Source organism: Podarcis vaucheri (assembly GCF_965113315.1).
Source record: "Podarcis vaucheri genome assembly, chromosome: 6".
NCBI classification, from domain to species: Eukaryota; Metazoa; Chordata; class Lepidosauria; order Squamata; family Lacertidae; genus Podarcis; species Podarcis vaucheri.
In genome coordinates, this window is record NC_138764.1 from 67,181,143 (window position 1) to 67,201,365 (window position 20,223).

At 44.1% G+C, this 20,223-nt stretch overlaps 1 protein-coding gene across 1 annotated transcript in view; it reads left to right on the forward strand.

The window, feature by feature from the left end:
- MAPKAPK2 (MAPK activated protein kinase 2) overlaps positions 1-20,223 on the forward strand; it is an 81,207-nt gene that overhangs the window by 58,930 nt on the left and 2,054 nt on the right. Inside the window, exons 2-9 of the mRNA XM_082228377.1 lie at positions 7,555-7,694; positions 10,044-10,108; positions 10,698-10,777; positions 14,604-14,730; positions 15,987-16,062; positions 17,917-18,041; positions 19,198-19,283; positions 19,729-19,809. Coding sequence (XP_082084503.1) covers positions 7,555-7,694; positions 10,044-10,108; positions 10,698-10,777; positions 14,604-14,730; positions 15,987-16,062; positions 17,917-18,041; positions 19,198-19,283; positions 19,729-19,809 — 780 coding nt within the window. The remainder of the gene's footprint in view (positions 1-7,554; positions 7,695-10,043; positions 10,109-10,697; positions 10,778-14,603; positions 14,731-15,986; positions 16,063-17,916; positions 18,042-19,197; positions 19,284-19,728; positions 19,810-20,223) is intronic.

Genomic DNA, 20,223 nt, shown 5'->3' on the forward strand with positions numbered 1-20,223 from the left:
AGCAAATATTTTATACTATTTTATATCACACTCTCAGAGATTTCTTAAAATTATGTGGCATGTAATTCTTGCTAAATGAAATAAAAATTGTCCACATGTGTTGTGGTATTGGGGGTGGGGTAGCAGTATTTTCATTGCATCTAATAACATAAACCAGAGAGCAGAGATGACATGCAACAAGCATTTTTTTAAAAAAATTACCCTTTCATCTGCATGTGTTTCTGCTCCATGCTGCTATAGCACTGTGCTGACATATCTAATATTTTAGCTAATATTCTGGCTGTTTTTGCTTTTGAAGTACAGGCTTTATTATTCTGCAACTTGAGAATCTAAGACAAGCACTACCCCACTGCAATTCTGGCTAGGGTATCAAAATACATGCTTAATGAAATCCTGGAATTTAATTAAATCCACCTTTTACAGATTTGTAGAGATGCTGGCTGGTAGCACTCCTGTTTTGGGCTCACAAAGTAACAGTAGGGGAATTCATTATGCATCAGTATTTCAAACAAACAAACAAACAAACAAACAAACAAACAAACCCTACAATCTGAGAATACTGGATAATACTGAAATCTCATATATAGCCACTTGTTCATCTAGCCTTGTTTAGAGTCTTCCAACTGGCAACAACTTTTCACAGTCTTTCCGATTTAACCTGAGACATTTATGTATTGAAAGTGTGTGGTATATCCCTGCTCTATTACTGTAGCTCTCTCCATTTTAACACTGTATTCCATGCAGAAGTGAAAACCCTGGTTGCTAGCTGGTAATTTTTGACAATACCACATGTGAAATGTTGATATTAGGTCAAGCATTTTAATTAAAAACGTATGTATGAAAGGGACTCTTTAAGCGGGGAGGGGTTTCCTGTCTTATGACAGGCTGTGTAAAACTGTCCCTCTGAAGTGTTTGATTAAGAAAACTAAAAAGCAAAATACACTTGAGAGTCTGGGTGCAATTGCAAAGCATTTGACATCTAGTCTGGGCTCCTTTGGACAAACGTCAACAGCCTCAGATGTAGACACCTTGATGCTCTGTACTGTATTTGCAAACATGCAGGGTATAATTAACACTGCCTTGTTTATGCTCCCCAAGGGTAATAAACTGTTAGCTACACACAAATGATGTAAGGAGGAGGGGTTGCTGGGCTGAGAAACAATTCCTTTGAAAAAGAAAGAAAGTGGTGTGGTTTAAAGCAATGGGCTCCTCCTGCTGGAGAAGTTGGGAAATGTATTCTGCTGCAGCCTAATAAACCGACAAATAAGTATTCTGTGGCAGAATATGAAATGGTTCTAGGGTTGGGGTGAGCAATGAGGTGGCCAAGTTTTCTGTCAACACCAGATTGTTTCAAGTGGTGAAAAAAAGGAGCTCCAAAATGGTCTTTTCAAATAAAATAGATTAGATGATGAATAGATTATAAAATGAATTTATAAAATAGACTGGGTGAATACATAATGGCAGTTTCAGTTCAGTGTAAAATGGCTCAGGACTGTCATGCTTCAAGAACTGCCTCCCCATATGAAACAACCCAGACCCTGCAATCATCCTCAGAGCCCCTTCTTCATCTGCCTCCTCCACAAGAGGTCCAGAAGGTGACAACACAAGAATGGGCCTTTTCTGAAGTGGCTCCCCACTTGTGGAATGAACTGCCCAGAAAGACTCACTTGGCAATTTCATTACATATATTTAGGTGCCAGGCAAAAATGTTTCTCTTTAACTGGGGGCACTGTTATACGGTGGTTCCGCTCCTTTCTCCTGGGCCATGTCCAGAAAGTGGGGGGGGGGAATGAGTGTTCAGACCCCTGGGCCCTCACTTGTGGGGTGCCTCGGGGTTCCGTCCTCTCCCCCATGCTTTTTAATATCTATATGAAGCCTCTGGGAGAGAGCATCAGGGGGTTTGGACTGGGTGTTCATCAGTATGCAGATGACACCCAGCTCTACCTCTCGTTTAAATCAGAACAAGTGAAGGCGGTGAAGGTCCTGTGTAAGTGTCTGGAGGCGGTTGGAGGATGGATGGTGGATAACAGATTGAGGTTGAATCCTGACAAGACAGAAATACTGTTTTTGGGGGACAGGAGGCGGGCAGGTGTGGAGGATTCCCTGGTCCTGAATGGGGTAACTGTGCCCTTGAAGGACCAGGTGCACAGCCTGGGAGTCATTTTGGACTCACAGCTGTCCATGGAGGCACAGGTCAAATCTGTGTCCAGGGCAGCTGTTTACCAGCTCCATCTGGTACGTTGGCTGAGACCCTATCTGCCTGCGGACTGTCTCGCCAGAGTGGTGCATGCTCTGGTTATCTCCCGCTTGGACTACTGCAATGCACTCTACGTGGGGCTACCTTTGAAGGTGACCCGGAAACTACAACTAATCCAGAATGCGGCAGCTAGACTGGTGACTGGGAGCGGCCACCGAGACACCAGTCTTGAAAGACCTACATTGGCTCCCAATACGTTTCCAAGCACAATTCAAAGTGTTGGTGCTGACCTTTAAAGCCCTAAACGGCCTCGGTCCAGTATATCTGAAGGAGCGTCTCCACCTCCATCATTCAGCCTGGACACTGAGATCCAGCGCCGAGGGCCTTCTGGCAGTTCCCTCACTGCGAGAAGTGAGGCTACAGGGAACCAGACAGAGGGCCTTCTCGGTAGTGGCGCCCGCCCTGTGGAATGCCCTCCCATCATATGTCAAAGAGATAAACAACTACCTGACATTCAGAAGACATCTTAAGGCAGCCCTGTTCAGGGAACTTTTTAATATGTAACGCTGTACTGTTTTTAACACTTGATTGGGAGCTGCCCAGAGTGGCTGGGGAAACTCAGCCAGATGGGCGGGGTATAAATAATAAATTATTATTATTATTATTATTATTATTATTATTATTATTATTATTATCATTATTTAACGAGGTGTTGGGCTAATTAAACATTTTATGTCCTTTTAAACGTGTTTGTAGGAATGGGGTTATTGGTTAGTTTTTGTTTTTACTCCTCTTTTTGTTATGCATTTTTATGTTGTGTACAGTGGTACCTCGGGTTAAGAACTTAATTCATTCTGGAGGTCCGCACTTAACCTGAAACTGTTCTTAACCTGAAGCACCACTTTAGCTAATGGGGCCTCCTGCTGCTGCCACGCCGCCAGAGCACAATTTCTGTTCTCATCCTGAAGCAAAGTTCTTAACCTGAGGTACTATTTCTGGGTTAGTGGAGTCTGTAACCTGAAGCGTATGTAACCTGAAGCATATGTAACCTGAGATACCACTGTACTGTTGTGTGTTCTTCAGGCGAATTTACAAATTTAATTATTAAGGTCCCATCTGAATTATACATTTAAAGAAGCATCAGAGGGATCACCAAACAACTCTCAATACCCTTTACAAACTACAGTTTGTAACTACAGGATACTTTGGAGAAAAGCCTTGAATGCTTAAAGTGGCTTAGTCATGCTGGCCACACGACCTGGAAACTGTACGCCAGGTCCCTCGGCCAATAAACCGAGATGAGCACACAACCCCACAGTTGGCCATGACCAGACCTAATGGTCAGGGGTCTCTTTACCTTTACCCTTTATAATGTAACTTAAATAGAAAACTATATTTAAAAAGATTTTTCCTCCAAAAGCATTTTATTTTAAAAATCCGATTCAAATTTTAAAAATCCGATTCGTTGTTTTTTTTATAAAAAAAATCCATTGATTTTTATCCACCCTGAATCATCATCATCATCATCATCACTAATATCGTCTGAGCTGGCAGGGGCTGACCAAGAATGGAGGTGGTGCTACCCTTTCAATAGTGATGCTGCTTCCACTTCTTAGGGCCGGGCAGTGGCGCAGTCAGGGATGTGTCAGAGCGCTGGATTGGCTCTGCCAGTGTATAACCTCCATCTCCGCTGCTGCCCTATCCTGCTTCCTCACAGTAAGAGGCAGCAACAATGACTGTTAGGAAGGCAGCAGCACAGCACCAAACTGTTGGCTTGAGAGAGAGTGACTGGTCCAAGGTCACTGTAACCTCCTGACCATGTGGTGGATTCAACTGGTCCTCCCTGGACTTACTGGGCTGAGGGGAGGTCTGGCTTACGTTGCAATTCTAGGAGTGAAACTTTTAGAATAATCTCAGCCACTAGGTGGCACCATAGGTCACATAATCATGTTTTTCAAAAGAGGTAGTTTTCAATGCATTGCTCTTTCGTTGCTGCTGTTCATAGATACAGATCAGGGGGCAGCAACCTAAGGCCCATGGGCCGGAAGCAGCCCGCGGAGGTCGTTTGACCAGCCCACAAGCCACAGCTGAGCTGCCTTTTGCGCACGGCGCTAAACTGATGCAACGTGGCGTGGGGACTCACTTCTGCGGCACTGGAAATTGCGTTTGCACATGCACAGACGCCAAAAAACGCATCTGTGCAGACACAGACACCGAAAATGGCCCATGGAGGGATCTCCACAGGACCGATTAATTATTTTAATTACTTAAAAGAGTTTTTGATTGCTAAATGTTTCGCTAAATGCATATATAATTGCTATTTGCTGGACTAAGTTAAGCATATTAATTTCTAGTATTGTATCCAAGCTGGAATTTGCATATCTGACCCATCTGCTGCTGCTTCTTTGGCGATCACTTCCATGATCATGTCTTCCATGAACAGGGTCTTAACAGTGAGTCTGTAAGTCTCTGTGAAGGCTAATTCTGGATCCACATGTCTTTCCACAGTGCGGACATAGGTTTCCAGGTGGGAGTTGATAATGGTGAGGGTTTGCCAAATGTGCCTTCCTTGTAGCTCATTTCTCCTTTCCGCCCTGAATTTGTGCTTCTTCAAAACCCATGACACCTTTGGTAAAGGCTCTTCTCCAATTGGTGCACTCGTAGGCCAGTGTTTCCCAGTTTTCTGTGCTTATACTGCATTTTTAAAGATTTGCCTTGAGAGCATCTTTAAACCTATTTTTGTCTACCAGCATTACGCTTTCCATTTTTAAGTTCTGAATAGAGTAGTTGCTTTGGAAAATGATAATCAGGCATCCAAACAACATGAACAGTCCAACAAAGTTTATGATTAAGAATCATTGATTTGACACTGGTGATCTTTGCTTCTTCCAGTAGACTGGCATTAGTTCGCCTGTCTTCCCAAGTGATGTGTAAAATTTTTGAGAGACATTGTTGGTGGAATCTTTTGAGGAGTTTGAGATGGCATTCATAAGTGGTCCATGTTTCACAAGCATGCAATAAGGTTGGTAGTACAATAGCTTTGTAAACAAGCATTTTGGTTTCCCTGTGAATGTCCCAGTCCTTAAACACCCTGTGCTTCACTTGGGAGAAAGCTGCACTCGCAGAGCTCAGGCAGTGCTCAATTTTGGTATCAATGTTGGCCCTGTGGAAAGATAACTGCCCAGGTAGGAGAAGTGATCAACACTTCCCAGCGTTACACCATTAAGTTGAATTTGGCGCAGAGGGGTTGTTTTGTGCTTGTTGGTGCAGCACTTGGTTTTTTGGATATTGATTGATAGGCCAAGCTTTCCGTAAGCTTCTGCAAAGATATTTAGGATGGTTTGGAGGTCATCCTCTGAGTGTTCACACAGTACGTTGTCATCAGCATATTGAAGCTCTATGACGGAAGTTACGGTAACCTTACACTTTGTTTCAGGCTACTCAGGTTAAAGAGCTTTCCATCTGCTCAATGTATGATATCTACCCCAATGGGAAGTTTCCCTTCAACAGTGTGTAGGACCATGGTGATAAAAATACAGTGGTACCTTGGTTCTCTGGGGGACGTGGGTGGCGCTGTGGGTAAAACCTCAGTGCCTAGGACTTGCCAATCGTATGGTCGGCGGTTCGAATCCCCGCGGCGGGGTGAGCTCCCGTCGTTCGGTCCCAGCTCCTGCCCACCTAGCAGTTCGAAAGCACCCCTAAGTGCAAGTAGATAAATAGGTACCGCTTTATAGCGGGAAGGTAAACGGCGTTTCCGTGTGCGGTGCTGGTGCTGGCTCGCCAGAGCAGCTTCGTCACGCTGGCCACGTGACCCGGAAGTGTCTTTAGACAGCGCTGGCTCCCGGCCTCTTAAGCGAGATGAGCACGCAACCCCAGAGTCTGTCACAACTGGCCCGTACGTGCAGGGGTACCTTTACCTTTACCTTTACCTTTACCTTGGTTCTCGAACTTAATCTGTTCCAGGACTGAGTATGACTCCCAAAACTGTTTGAAAATAGGCCATTTGGCTGCAGGAGCTTCTTGCACTCAAGCAGAAGCAGTGTCGGACGTTTGGCTTCTGAGAAACGTCCGCAAACCGGAACACTTATTTCTGGGTTTGCGGCATTCAGGAGCCAATTTGTTCGGGAGCCGGCCGTTCAAGTACCAAGGTACCACTGTAATAGACTTGGGGTGATAATATATCCCTGTTTAATGCATGAACCCACTGTGAATGGTTATCCGTGATTGTTGCCATCATATTATTGTGGAGGAGCCAAAGGATGTTCACAAATTTATTTGAGCAGCCAATTTTCGGAAGGACAGTCCACAGGGCAGTACGATTTACAGTGTTGAGGGTCTTAGGTCAATAAACAACCATATATAGGGGTTGATTTTGCTCCCTGCATTTTTCTTGATGCTGTCGCACAGTGAAAATCACATCCACTTTCCCCTTAGAAGGTCAAAAACCATTTTGGGATACATCCACAATTGGTTGCTCCAGCCAAGTGGTGTGAGTTGCAGTTACAATATTCACCACAAGGTGGCAGTGCATACCTTGATATTTTATTTGTTTTGCTGGTTCAGAAGATTCGTAAGGGATTCGAATGCAACTTCTTCTGAACATTACATCAGACTTCATGGTTTTTTGTCTGGTTCAAGCCCCTGCTTGTGAAGTTCTCAAGGTGGCCGTGTCCATCTTTCATCCCATTTTGTGGTGGGTTTCTTGGGCAAAAATAAGAAAGTATACAGTAGCATCCTAAAGTTCTTGGAAGAAATTGGGGGGTGGGGAATCTTAATGTGATAAAATGTCCAGTGAATTATTGGATTGGGTCCTTTTAATGCACTTCATATTTGTCACTTAAGCTAGGAGTGGCTGACATGGTGGAATGGTGCTATGCCATTCTACAGAAATCAGTGTCTCTGCCACTTACCAGGATGGTATAGGGACAAGGTAACAGTGCAGTCAGGACTTTGTGGGCACACCAAGAAAACCCCAAGGTGCAGCTCCCATCTTGCACTTACTGCCTCAGCAACTCCCGACTTGACTATGGGGAGGTCACTTAGTTTCCAATCTGTAAAATGGGACTTAGGATCTGCCTAGCTGTTGTGAACATGACAGATGCAAAGATTTGTTAAGCAAACTACTTGAAAAAAGGAGAGAGAGAGAGAGAGAGAGAGAGAGAGAGAGAGAGAGAGAGAGAGATTGTGTTCTTTTGGGGGATTGTGTGAAATCTGAGTCCCACCGTCTTATTCATGATGCAAACTTAATCCTACTGTACACTGGGGAAATGATTGCTGGCAAGATGTTAATTGTTAGGCAAAGATGATATGGTCAAGCATGCTAAGCTCACACTTCCTTTTTCTCTTTCCCTTTCCAGATGCTGCAAGACTGTCCGAAAGCTCGCAGGGAGGTGGAGCTGCACTGGAGGGCATCTCAGTGTTCTCATATCGTGAAGATTATAGATGTCTATGAAAATCTTTACCAGGGTCGAAAATGTCTCCTGATAGTCATGGAATGGTGAGTGTTGTGGTTTGATGGGACAAAGCGAGTTGTGCAGTTGGCCATGCTTAACCACTGCTCACAGCTAGAGAGCACCACACACAGCTTTGTAGTCAGAAGTGCTGTTTTATCACTACATTCCCTAAATGTGGATATGACCCACCTTTATGGGTAGTCCCACAACCCATATATATATCATTCATTTTCACTGGAAATGGCATTTACATACGCATTTCAACTCATTAACATATGCAACTATTACAGTGCCGAGATAATTTATTCCCAACCATAAGTTTGCTAAAGATAGGGCATCTTCCTTGCAAAGAGTTAACTGATACAGATTTTAAGTGTTTCTACTTGGGTAAATTGGTACTGAAACTGGCAGAGTTGTGGGTGGGTGGGCAGGGTGTGAATCAGGGAGAGATTATAGAAGTTGTGGGGTGTTTTGTTTTGTTTTTAACTCATTTCCTGCTTTCTAAACTTTTCTCTTGGGTAAAGTGCTTCAGATGACTTTTTTGGGGTTGTTGCTGTAATTTACTTTTAAAAAAGAAATTCACGATTGCTACCCTTGCTTAAATCCAGGGGTGGGGTGGGTGCTTTAATTTTATTTATTTGCTTAACATCTGTACACCATGCTTTTTGGAGAGAAATGCCCAGAGTGGCTTAAAAAAATTGGGGGGGGGGCACATTCAAAACAAGAAAAACAATAGTAAGGAAGTACAACACAGTAAGAAAGAAATAGCGAGATAGAAACTAGGGCAAATCATCAGGTCTTTACTGAGTGTCTAAATACTAGCTGTGGATTTCTTTCGTGAAACACTTTTAGATGTACGGCAACACAGAAGAACGTCCCTGGATGTTTTGTGGGAAACAGCTTTAGAGGATAGGATATGGCGGCACGGTGGAAAAGATGCAAACACCTTATCTAATGCAGATTTAAGTAAGCAGGCAGGCTTCTATGGAAGGAAGCAGTTTTTCCAGATTCCTTGGACCTAGGCTCTTTAAGGCTTTATAAATCAAAACGAGCAATTTAATTTGGAAACACAACAGGAGCAAATAAATATATTGAAAGATGAATGCAATGTATTGATTTCTGGCTGTTGACATTAGCAGACTTGCCGCTGCATTCTGAACCAACTTGAACGTTCTGAGTGGTCTTCAAAGGAATTGCAGTGTGCAGTGCACTGCGGTAATCCAATCCTGACATGCTTAGATCATGGCAAGGTCATTCCTATCCAAGAAGGGAAGAGACTGAACACTAGGAATCATGTCCTGCTGCTGAACTTTTAAAAGCAGGGACGGGGGAAGTGCCTGAATGTGAGCTGAGGGAGCCTCCACCAGGGGGAGCTCTGCTAGGAGAAAAGTGCTCCACCTGATGGCCATCCCCCTACACTGACTCCCACCTTACACTGTGTGACAAAGCCCTACTGATTGTTTGGAGAAGATTATTGAGTTACGAGGGGCTGCAGGATGGGGTGATACAGGTTGTGTGAACTGCTTGGTGCTTCTGTAACCATTGGCTGCGATAGGCAATTGTACAGGGCAAGTCAAAGTCCTAGGTAGCATCAGAAGCAGACAGACAGAAGAAAGCTCTTCAGTGTTTTATGTGACAAAACATCTTGAACAGTGGAAAACTTCTAAGCAAAGTTTGAAGCTACATTAGATGCTAATAGACCTATTACTTTATTAGGATTTTGCTCTTTTGTGCAGCCCATTCTGCCCCCACACCTTTTTCTTCCAATAGATAGATAGATAGATTTGTTCCAAAGCGATTCTCATCAAGATAGTTCAAGTCAAATTGTAAGCCAGTTTAATATGTTTCTTTCTTTTAATCTCCACGCCTTACATCTTTAAAGGAGCTTCAGTCTTTTAGAGCTTGCCTTGTTCTTCTTTCCATTCAGAGACATTTGAGCAGATATATCACTCTATGCTTATTAACTGCACTGTGGCCGTTGCAAGCTTCTTGGGATGGGTGCTGACTACATGGGTTCACTGCCACATTTCTGTTGAAACAATCTATGCCCTAAATAACTTGATTGATGTCTTTCCCTGGTGCCCACAAACCCTCTGATCCCCAGGTCCCTTGGTCATGATTGTGGTGATGGTAGTTACCTTTTTCTCCTTGGAAAACTACATAGAGCTGAAGGAGGAAGAGTGACACTCTTTCTTACTCTCTTTTTCAACCCTATATGTGCTTTTCAAGGCTCAGATTAATTCCAGATGGATCTGATCTGAGTTTCACCCAGAGGCCTTGGGAAAGTGGTGTGTGTGTGCATGGAAATGTACTCATAGCCTGGTGGTGTTTTTGCTTAGGCAGTAATTCTTGTTGCTTCCATTTTTGTAACTGCACTTGTTTATGACTTTCAGCTTGGATGGTGGGGAACTCTTCAGTCGAATTCAAGACAGAGGAGACCAGGCGTTCACAGAAAGAGGTATGAAGGGATACAATAGATTTCTTAAAGCTTAACAAGCGTTGACAATTTAAGTCTTAAGACTTCAGGCACAACTGTTTACTTTTTAAGGCAGAGAAGGGGGACCACTGGCCCTCTGTATGTCAAAGGACAAACAAACTGGAACCTGCAAGTAAAGGACTGAGGTGGATTTCCGATTCTGGACTAGCGTTCAGTTTGCCAGTTTGGATGTCATGACCAAGTATGACTAGAAATGACATGGAAAGGAAACCATGAGCTCATACTTTTGTTTCTGATCACCTGAATTAAGTCTGTGGTCAGGAACGTGGTGCCACGTTCTCTTGCCAACAGCACCCAGTGATGTGGAGGAAAGGTGAGGAAACATCAAGGTGGGTGGGGGTAAGTTATGTAGATGTTATGGTGGAGAAGAGGAGGACCACACCATGGGGCAGCATCAGCTTCATGTTCTTTGTCACATTTGTTTCTGCTCTGTAACCTGACCAGTAATGTTCTTTGTTCCCTCTAACTCCTTGTAATCTGGATATTAGGTGGCAGTTGCCTCTTTGGCTGCAGAGTAAAATGACCCGCTTTGTTTTCTTATCTTCCCCAGAGGCTTCTGAAATAATGAAGAGCATCGGAGAAGCCATTCAGTATTTACACTCAATCAACATTGCACACCGGGATGTTAAGGTACTCTTCCTCTTTTTAATATATTTTTTATTGGTTTTTACACATGTTTCCCAAGCATAACACCCCATTTTAAACAACATAGCAAACCTTTGGCTATCACAGCCTAGGACTTCCATCAACCTCGACTGATGGTTTTCTGACTTCCTGGATGTGGTCCACACAAAACTACTAACTATTTCCAAAGACTCTGACCAAATGAAGGTGTCCCTCAGGTCCAGACACAATGCTGTTCATATCACTTGGCCTTGTGTGGTGGTGGTTTTCAATGCATAACCAGCATGGCAAAAGGCGTCCTGATTAGGACCATGGTAAGGAGGAGGATTTAACTATTTGCCCCTGCCATGGTTCTTATTCAAATTGCTCTAGCCTCCCAGCTCCTGAAATTCGATGTTATGCCAGTGTGAGCTTTCTTCTGGTTGCAAATTGAAGGCACTGGGACTAGCGCCATGGCAGGAGCAAAGAGTTAATTCCCCCTTTCCTCACATGCCTTGAGCCCAGTCTGGCTCCCCCCAATACAATGGCTATTTATTAGGGGGGAACTCTGGAAAGCCAAATGCCATGTCTAATTTGTTATGTCAAATAATTTCATGTCCAGTTTGACCCTAAAAATCTGGGGTCATGAATGTGTAGTGCTTTGTTGGGAGCAAGATTGAATTATTTCATTGCAACCAATGTGCAATTCATGTGGTACCAACAGTAAAATGCCAGCAGCAGATGGCTTCTGGAATAGTACTAAATTTGATTTAGGAGGTCTAAAACGTAATTGAACCGAACAGTGGCACAAAGCAAATACTACCTACCTCTGATATCAGTAGTGTCTGCCAGCAAAGGAGGAAATATTCCTTTATTTTTATGATTTGAAAGCATCCTGAGAAGATGTAGATTCAAACCCACCCACCCTTCCACCTGTGTTGGTCTCTGAAAGAGGAACCCCATCATCCTCTCACTGACCAGCACTGGCGGCCATTGGTAGAGAGTGCTGTAGAACTCTCTTATCCCCTTGCCCTACTCAACTGTTCTGGTCAAGAGAGACCTGCCCTGCTGCATCTCAACCCAGCATGAACTGTGAAAGTTAATGGAACCTGTTTGAATGCCTACATAATCCCCTTTCATGCTAACTCACGGAGGGCAGAATGGGATGCCTCCTGGCCCCGCCTCCAGTGTCTGTACGTTGAGTGAACAGGTGCCCTGTGCAGTTGTTCACATATACAGAAATTAATGCTTAAGGTAAAGGACCCCTGGACGGTTACGTCCAGTCAAAGGTGACTATGGGGTTGCGGCGCTAATCTCGCTTTCAGACCGAGGGAGCCGGCGTTTGTTTGCAGACAGCTTTCCGGGTCATGTGGCCAGCATGACTAAATCGCTTCTGGTGCAACGGGACACTGCGACAGAAACCAGATTGCACAGAAACACTGTTTACCTTTCCACCGCAGTGGTACCTATTTATCTACTTGCACTGGTGTGCTTTCGAACTGCTAGGTTGGCAGGAGCTGGGACAGAGCAATGGGAGCTCACCCCGTCGCGGGGATTTGAACTGCCGACCTTCTGATCGGCAAGCCCAAGAGGCTCAGTGGTTTAGACCACAGCGCCACCCTTGCTTTATGAGTGGATGGTGAGGGCACATGTTTGTCTGTGCTAGTTTAAATAGGCAGCCCTTGCTCACTTGTCATGTTAACAGAGAGGAGGGCAAAGCATATTTAAATCAGAGCAACCCCAGTTTAATTCCTGAACAGATTGTGGGTAAAATTAATAGCTCCAGCTTAATTGCACTAGGTTCATGTAGGCAGGTGCTCTGGAAGAATCTTCTCTGGATGTGGTTTTCAGCTAAGCAGGGGCATGTGAACAAAGTCTAGAATGCAACCACACTGAGGAATAGCAATTGTGCACCTCAGCATGGTAAGGAAAAGCTAATGAATTCCTGCAAGAATGCTAATTTGGTTAGGTGGTTCCTTTTGTCTAGAACCCCACCCCCCACCCCCGGGTATTTGGACTAAGAATCCTTGTTAACAGAAGGGGCTCCCAAGCATGTTTTTTAAAATAAAAGGTAGATTCTTTGTTAGATTTAGGATGAGGCTTGAAAAATCCAATTGCTGTAATTATAACCCACTGCCCCTGAGGCAATAGGATGGGCTTGAAAATGTTTCCCTTTCCCTGCCTGTTACATAATTCTACCTCACCTGCCAGCACATTCTTTCTCTCCTAAGTGACGAAATTTCAAGTCCTCAAAGGCTATGGAACCGTATTTTTAGTCTTGTTCTTTTTGGCTCTTCTCTTTTATGGAGATGCAGGAACAGACACATGTTATTTAGATAAAGAATATCAAGAAGGGGGTATTCATGTGGACAACTCGAGCCTTGGTTTCACTGCACCACTGCTGAAAACAGAGCTCTAGATACATATTGGCTCTCTCCAATGCACACACATGCCTGCTGTGGATCTTGATCTATATTATTAACATTCAAGGTGCAAAGTATATGTTGATCATTTTATGCTTTCTGAAACAAAATATATACTTGCATACACTGATAGAAGTTGAGATGTGGGTGGGTATACACTCTCAAGTCTGAAGGGTAGTTTTAGGTTCCCTCCCCCATATATCTTCTCAATCTAAGCCGTTCACATTCTGGTTTACTCTTGCTACTACTACTACACACACATACACAGAGAGAGAGAGAGAGAGAGAGAGAGAGAGAGAGAGAGAGATTTGCAATACTCAAATTCAAATTCAAATACACACACACACTCCATTAACATGCCACTTGCATAGACCCAAAGATTTTTACATACCGACCATGTTCCCACCTAAGGCAAAACCATAGTTTAGCAGTCTGTGGCTGAGCCTGAATGAGCCACAGGGAAGCAGCTTTAGGACTTCAACAGGTATGTGTAGCGGTTTTTCAATGAGGCTCATCCATTTAACACGAAAACATGATTAGGTGTCAAAATCAAAAACTCTCTGTAATGCTGCCTACTCCCTTCGTGGCTGAACTCCTGCCCACCAAAAGTTCACAACCTTAAGCTTTGTGCTAATAAATATTACATAACATTTCATTCGCTGAACAAATGGGCTAGGGAACGTTGCATTTCAATAAACTGGTCAAGAGCCTTGCGGCCAACACTTATAAAGAGTTCAGAGACTATGTTTACTTCAGGTATTTATTTAATTTTGGAGGGTAAATTGGCTATACCACCATTTCCCCTGTAAATATGTGTTTAATCCTCTGTCCCTCTATAAATTCCTCTAATGTCCTAGTGTCTGCTGTAAAAGACTCTCTGAAGCTTTGACCTTGCAAATATAAAACGCATCATGTCTTGAGGACTGCAAATAAACTCAGTAGCATAAGCATTATAGGGAATTGTCAATATAATCTGGATCATATACCTAATGTACACAGATGTGTAATGGCATCTGCATAATTGCAGCTATTGAGAGGGCCTTTTCAGTTGGGGATGCTTATCTGTCACTATCATGCCTTTCTAGCACCAGGCAAAGATGGCTTTCATTCCCCCAGGTCTTAAAAAATATTCATTTTGATTGTTTTCACTTGCCCCTGTTAATGCTGTTGTGTTTTAGTCTGTTCCTGGTTTTTATTAATTGTTTATTCATAGGTGTGCTTCACTTTTCTATTAAATGTCTTTGAAATGACTGTCAGGCTTCCTTGGGAGTAATTTTTACTGCAGATGCATGAAGAAATGGTATAAATCAATAAGCAAAGGTTAATGGACTCCTGATCATTAGTTCTTACCATGTGCCCAGCCTAGGGTCTGCAAGGTGGTGCAAAATATAGTTTTCTCTTAAGCTGGTTTTGCTTATTATGTCTTGCAGCCAGAAAACCTCCTATACACCTCAAAAAGGCCCAACGCTGTATTAAAACTCACCGACTTTGGATTTGCTAAAGAAACCACCACACATAACTCCCTAGCTACACCATGCTACACACCATACTATGTGGGTAAGTAAACCATTGGAGAGCATCACCCGCTTCCGAGACATAAGAATTGCAACCTCCAACACCTCTCTTTTTCATAGAAATAGTGATGGTGAGCTTCAGGGCACATGTACACTGCTGTTGCGTTTTGTAATAAGAGCAGGGATGGGTTTTCAAGATTTTTAAGCTACATCATTTAAACTAAATGGCATATCTCTCAAGCTTAAAACCTCAGCACTGGTCTGCAGCTGATTGGGCAAACAGGTGAGCATGCTTCAAAAGCTGGTCTCTGCGCTTCCAATAGATTGCTTGTGCTGCCTACTTAGTATTCTGGAAAGAAAAGGGATTGGCACAGGGTGAAACCTTTAAGAAAAGCAGCCAACACAGGTGTCACTATCATGTGGCGACCAGATTGAGGTTGTGCAGGTGATCCCCCTCATTCTATAACATTCTATTTCTGGCCTGGGAAAAAGTTGGGAAATTATTATTATTATTATTATTATTATTATTATTATTATTATTAGTTTGGGGATTTAGTTCTGGTCCATTTTTAAATGGAAGAGAGAAAACAATGCATCATTCCGTTTCAAAGGCTAAGACCTCTGGTCACTTTTAAACACCGTATTGGCCTGAATATAAGTCTCACTTTCCCCCCAAATTCCGACCTTGAAAAGTTAAAGTGCGGCTTATATTCGCGACCTTACAGTATGCAGCCAGGAGTGTGAGGCAAACAGCAGCAGGAGCGTGGCAAAGTGGTGCCCGCCCCGCATGTAGTCCCCCGTCCTCTCCCCCAAGGCCAGGAAGGGAGAGAGCGAGGAAGGGGAAAGACCGCCAGAAACGCAGCGCCCCCCCCCCCAGTATGCAGCCAGGAGCAGCGAGGAAGGGAGCCGCTTATATTCGGGTATTTTTTCTTTTTCCCTCCTCCCTCCAATTTTAAATGTGCAGCTTATATTTGGGCCAATACAGTACTTTTCTGGGACCCTTTAATGTCCTTCGCTGGCAGTTTTATAAATGTTCTATGGCAAACAGCCTTGGTGTCAGAGGTTTTCCCATGAACTGAGAACTAATATCAAGTGCCAGGTAAACTGTATCCAAACAGCATATTATTTTGCAAGTGTACTCCAGGCATAGTTCCAAGGGTAATAAGCTCCACAGAGAGGGGGACAGCCTGTCCTCTTGAAGTGTAAATGTCTGAAAATTGTACTGATAGCATGTGACAAAGTTGTACTGATAGCATGTGTGACAAAGTTGACTTTGCATTTTGTTTTCATCTCCCTTAGCTCCAGAAGTACTAGGCCCAGAGAAATATGATAAGTCCTGCGATATGTGGTCCCTTGGTGTCATCATGTATATTTTGTAAGTCTAACTGCACGGCACAGTTAGTTGCTTTGTATATTCTCCTCTGTGTGTTCTTGCTCCTGGCAGGATTCCATAAAGTTTCAAAGTTAGGGATATTCTTGAGCCAGTTAAGTGGGAAGGGCTGTGCTTCTGGCATGTTCTGTTTATTGAGTCATTGAGGAAGATCCTTTGTTGATATCAAGGAAAAAAGCACAGATTATGCTGGCTGATTCAACACACTTTAGGAACAAGCCCTGGGCGGTAGAAATAAAATTGGGTGCATTGATTGTGGGGAAGATGAAATTGGGAATGTTTTCCAAGGCCGCTGCCAGAGGAAAAAGATACCCTGCCTCCCTTGACTGCAAGGCGAGCGGCAAAGCAGTGGAGGCAGAGGAAGAAGAAATCCAGTTCTCATGCCTGCAGAAAGTAGGAGAGAGGCAGGCAGAAGCTGCAGTTCCATTCCACCCATTTTCTTCTGTCTGCATCTCTCTCTGTCTGCCTCCCTCCTCCCTTCTGCCTTAGTCTTTCCTGCAACTGTGCTAGGAAGGCTGTTGCTGCTGGAGCCAAGCTTTTGCAACTGAATTCATGCAAGAAACATGCACATGTGATATGATTATGCTGTACTTGGAGCGCTGCTTGTTTTATATGCTGAGTCATTGCTAAAATGTTTTTCCCAGTTGATGAGCTACTAATGCACTGAGACAATGGCTCATAGGATTTAGGCCAGGCATATCCAGAGTCCGTTTCGGTGGCCTAATCTGGTCTGTCGGTCGATTTAATCTGGCCCCCGTGGCGGCAGCATATGTCCTGGAGTAAAAATCCTAATAAAGCTCAGCAATTTCAATCCTAAAAAAAAAACCTCAACAACTTTGGGCGGCCTTCACGCATGTTCACTTCATCAAATCTGACCCTCTTTGAAAAAAGTTTGGGCACCCCTGATTTAGGCAGGTGGTTTCCAGCATGCCACACCTCAAAGTGGTTTTAACATTTAAAGTACCTTGGAACCTGTTTTTCCTAATGTCCTTTTAGTTAGATTGCTGCTTGGAGCGCATTTGTGCTGAAGAGAAGGGCAGGAAACATGCTAAACAAATGTGTACAAGACAACATGTTTCCTTATCCCACTGATGCTAGTGCTTTCTTGCTGCTCCCTGTATAGCACAGCTGTGCCCTTAACCTGTCTCCCCAGGGCCCTTCATCACCCAGGTTCACAAAAGTTCACAATTCAGCTTTCCATGTTTGCCATGGGGAGTGCTCCATTGCTTTCTGTCAACAAGTGTAACAAGAGGGACCTCAGCCTTTCTCTCCAATATGAGCTGTGGGTCAGGGCTAGTTTCCCAGTGTTGCACTGTGCCTGGAAGTATAGTGGAACTACAGAGATGATTCCCCAGGTCCAATAAGCATAAAGATCAGAGATAAGTCTCTGTTTGCTCTTTGATAGTAAACAGCGGGAGCAGGGTGCTCTCTCTAACGTTAGGACTGTGGTCTCACAGCACTAACATCCTGAAGAAGATCAGGAAAATGCTGCCAGCCCTTTGACAACTTCCTGTTCAGAGAGTGAGCACAGAGTTATCTCTCATCTTAGCACTGTATTGTTTAGATTGGAGATAACAGATGCCAAGTGACTGACAGATAGGCGTGGTTTGCCAAAAATGGCCTCACAGGCCTAAGGCAGAGAGAGGCCTAGTAAACCTAACTTAGAGCCTTAGGCTAGAGGTTCTCCACTGCTGTAGTGGACTCTCTTACCTGACAGCCTTTTATAGTACAAACAATAAAAATGATACCTTTTTGGGGGGGAAGCACATTAGATCAGTTAGGCATTCAAAATGGACTTCTCTTCTACATGTCATTTCTCTATTTTTCTCTTTTGCCCAGGTTGTGTGGGTACCCCCCTTTCTATTCCAACCATGGTCTGGCCATTTCTCCGGGCATGAAGAAACGGATCCGGATGGGTCAGTACGAATTTCCCAACCCAGAGTGGTCAGAAGTATCTGAGGAAGGTAAATGTTTGTGAACAGAAGCTGCTATTCTCCTCTGAAAGGGAAAATGGGATTTCAGAACCTGGAAAAATGTGATTCTCTGGTCTAGGGTTGGCTAAGCTGTGGCCTTCCAGATGTTGTTGGAATACAACCCCCAACATTACCCACCCCTGCACTAACCTCATTCATTCCTTGGCTCTCTTGCCTTTCATGAGTGGCCTTTTTACTCACGACTAAGCTATGGCTCAAGAGGAGGTCTTGCTCTGGTTCAGAGCAATTCTTCTGGGCCACCATAGCTGGAGTGTTTTGCTGCCAGGGAAGAAAAAGTGCCTGCTGCCCCCATATTATGGCTTCTGTTAAGTTGTGGGTGAACATATCAGACAACACAGCGATTCTTCAAACAGCTCTTGTTTATTCAAAGGCCAGAACAGAACTGAACTGAAGGGTTCAGTCAGCCTGCTTATATAGAGCTCCAGTACAACGTAACTGTAACAATTTTCTAAAACTATCCAATCACTGAATGTCCCTTTCGATCCCTTATTTGCATAACTATCTAGAGTATCCCCCTGCTGGCCCAGGGTGAGAACTTCAGTACGTAACAGCTTCTGCTTTTCCTTTGCCCTGCCTTTCTCTTCTTCCTTTTCCTTCCTTCCCCTACGGGATTCTGCTCCTGTGTTTGGAGGCTTTGGCAAGGTGAGGGTTCCCCCTGGACCTCCACACCCTAACAGCCCATGGCCAGATTGACTCTCCCCACTGCCTTTGTTATCTTGTGCATGCATGATATAAAAAGGTTGCAACATGGAGAGTGAGAAAATGAATAAAAATAAACACTGCACCCCCCCAAAAAAAGGCCAGGCCCCACAATGTCATGCATGACAATTCTTTCAAGTACATTACTCATCATATGTACTAAAATTAATTAGTATTAAGAGTCCTCAGAGTACTTTTCATGTGTTATCTCCACAAGCAACGTATTTGCTCAGGAGAAGTCTCTTCAGGTTTTTATATGAGTCAAAGCATGTTCTCCTTAAAATAGACCCATCCCTTTGTGTACATTGTCTCTCCTTTTGCTGTGCAAGCTTCAGAATTTCTGCAACATCTGAAGAGAGCTTTGGAATGAGGTGGTGAGACACAGTGTGTGTTGTTGTTAATGCTGTTTCCTTTTCTCCACCTTCAGTTAAGCAGCTGATCCGGAATTTGCTGAAGACGGATCCAACCCAGCGAATGACTATAATGGAGTTCATGAATCACCCTTGGATCATGGTAAGAATCCACCTGTCATTTCTCAGGAAGAAAAACTGGCGCAGAAGCCTAGGCTGAGAAACATGAGTGCAGGGAGTCTGAGGTAGCTTTATAGATAGAGGGGAAACATTTTTCAGCTCAGTCGCCAGTTCTATTGTGAGAAAACTCCTGCAGCTGCATGCCAGTAAGGGGGCAGGGGAGAGAGAAGAGAGGCAAAAGTGGATGGGGCCAGAGGGGAAAGTGGGCAGAGCACTGGGTGGAGGCTGTATTCCAGCCATGCAGAAGTCAGAGGCTTCTACAGTACACACACCGCTACATCCGATCAGGCAAGGGGCATGATCACCACCCAGCCAGTCAAAGAAGGACAGAAGAAGTCTTGGCAAGTCCCAAGGACTGGAAAGAGAGTTTCCCAGGCCGGAGGCTCCCCAACCCCTAGACTAAAGCTCCATTCGTCTTCCCTCTGCAGCAATCAATGCAAGTGCCACAAACCCCGCTGCACACTAGCAGAGTTTTGAAAGAAGAGAAAGATCTTTGGGAGGACGTTAAGGTAAGTTGTCTGCAAGTTTCATCTCACACACTGCTAAGCAGCATGGATGAAGGTTACGCAACTCCAGGTGTAAGTGATTGTGAGCCTGTCCATCAGTGCTGCAAGCCACTCCTAGCCTGTACAGTGGAACCTCGGTTTTTGAGCATTTCGGAAGCCAAACGATTCAGAACCCGAATGCCAAAAACCCGGAAGCTTTCGCTGCATGTTTTTCCTTTTTTTCCCAATGGATTTTGCCAACTGCCCATTGATCCTTGGTTTTCAAACATTTCGGAAGTTGGACGGTCTTCTGCACTGGATTACATTTGAAAACTGAAGTTCCACTGTAGTAGGTAATGCCAGATATTCAGGCTTAAAGGCCCTCCTCACTCTACCACAGTCTGAACTTGGAAGTAGTCTTTTGTGCTCACTGTTAAG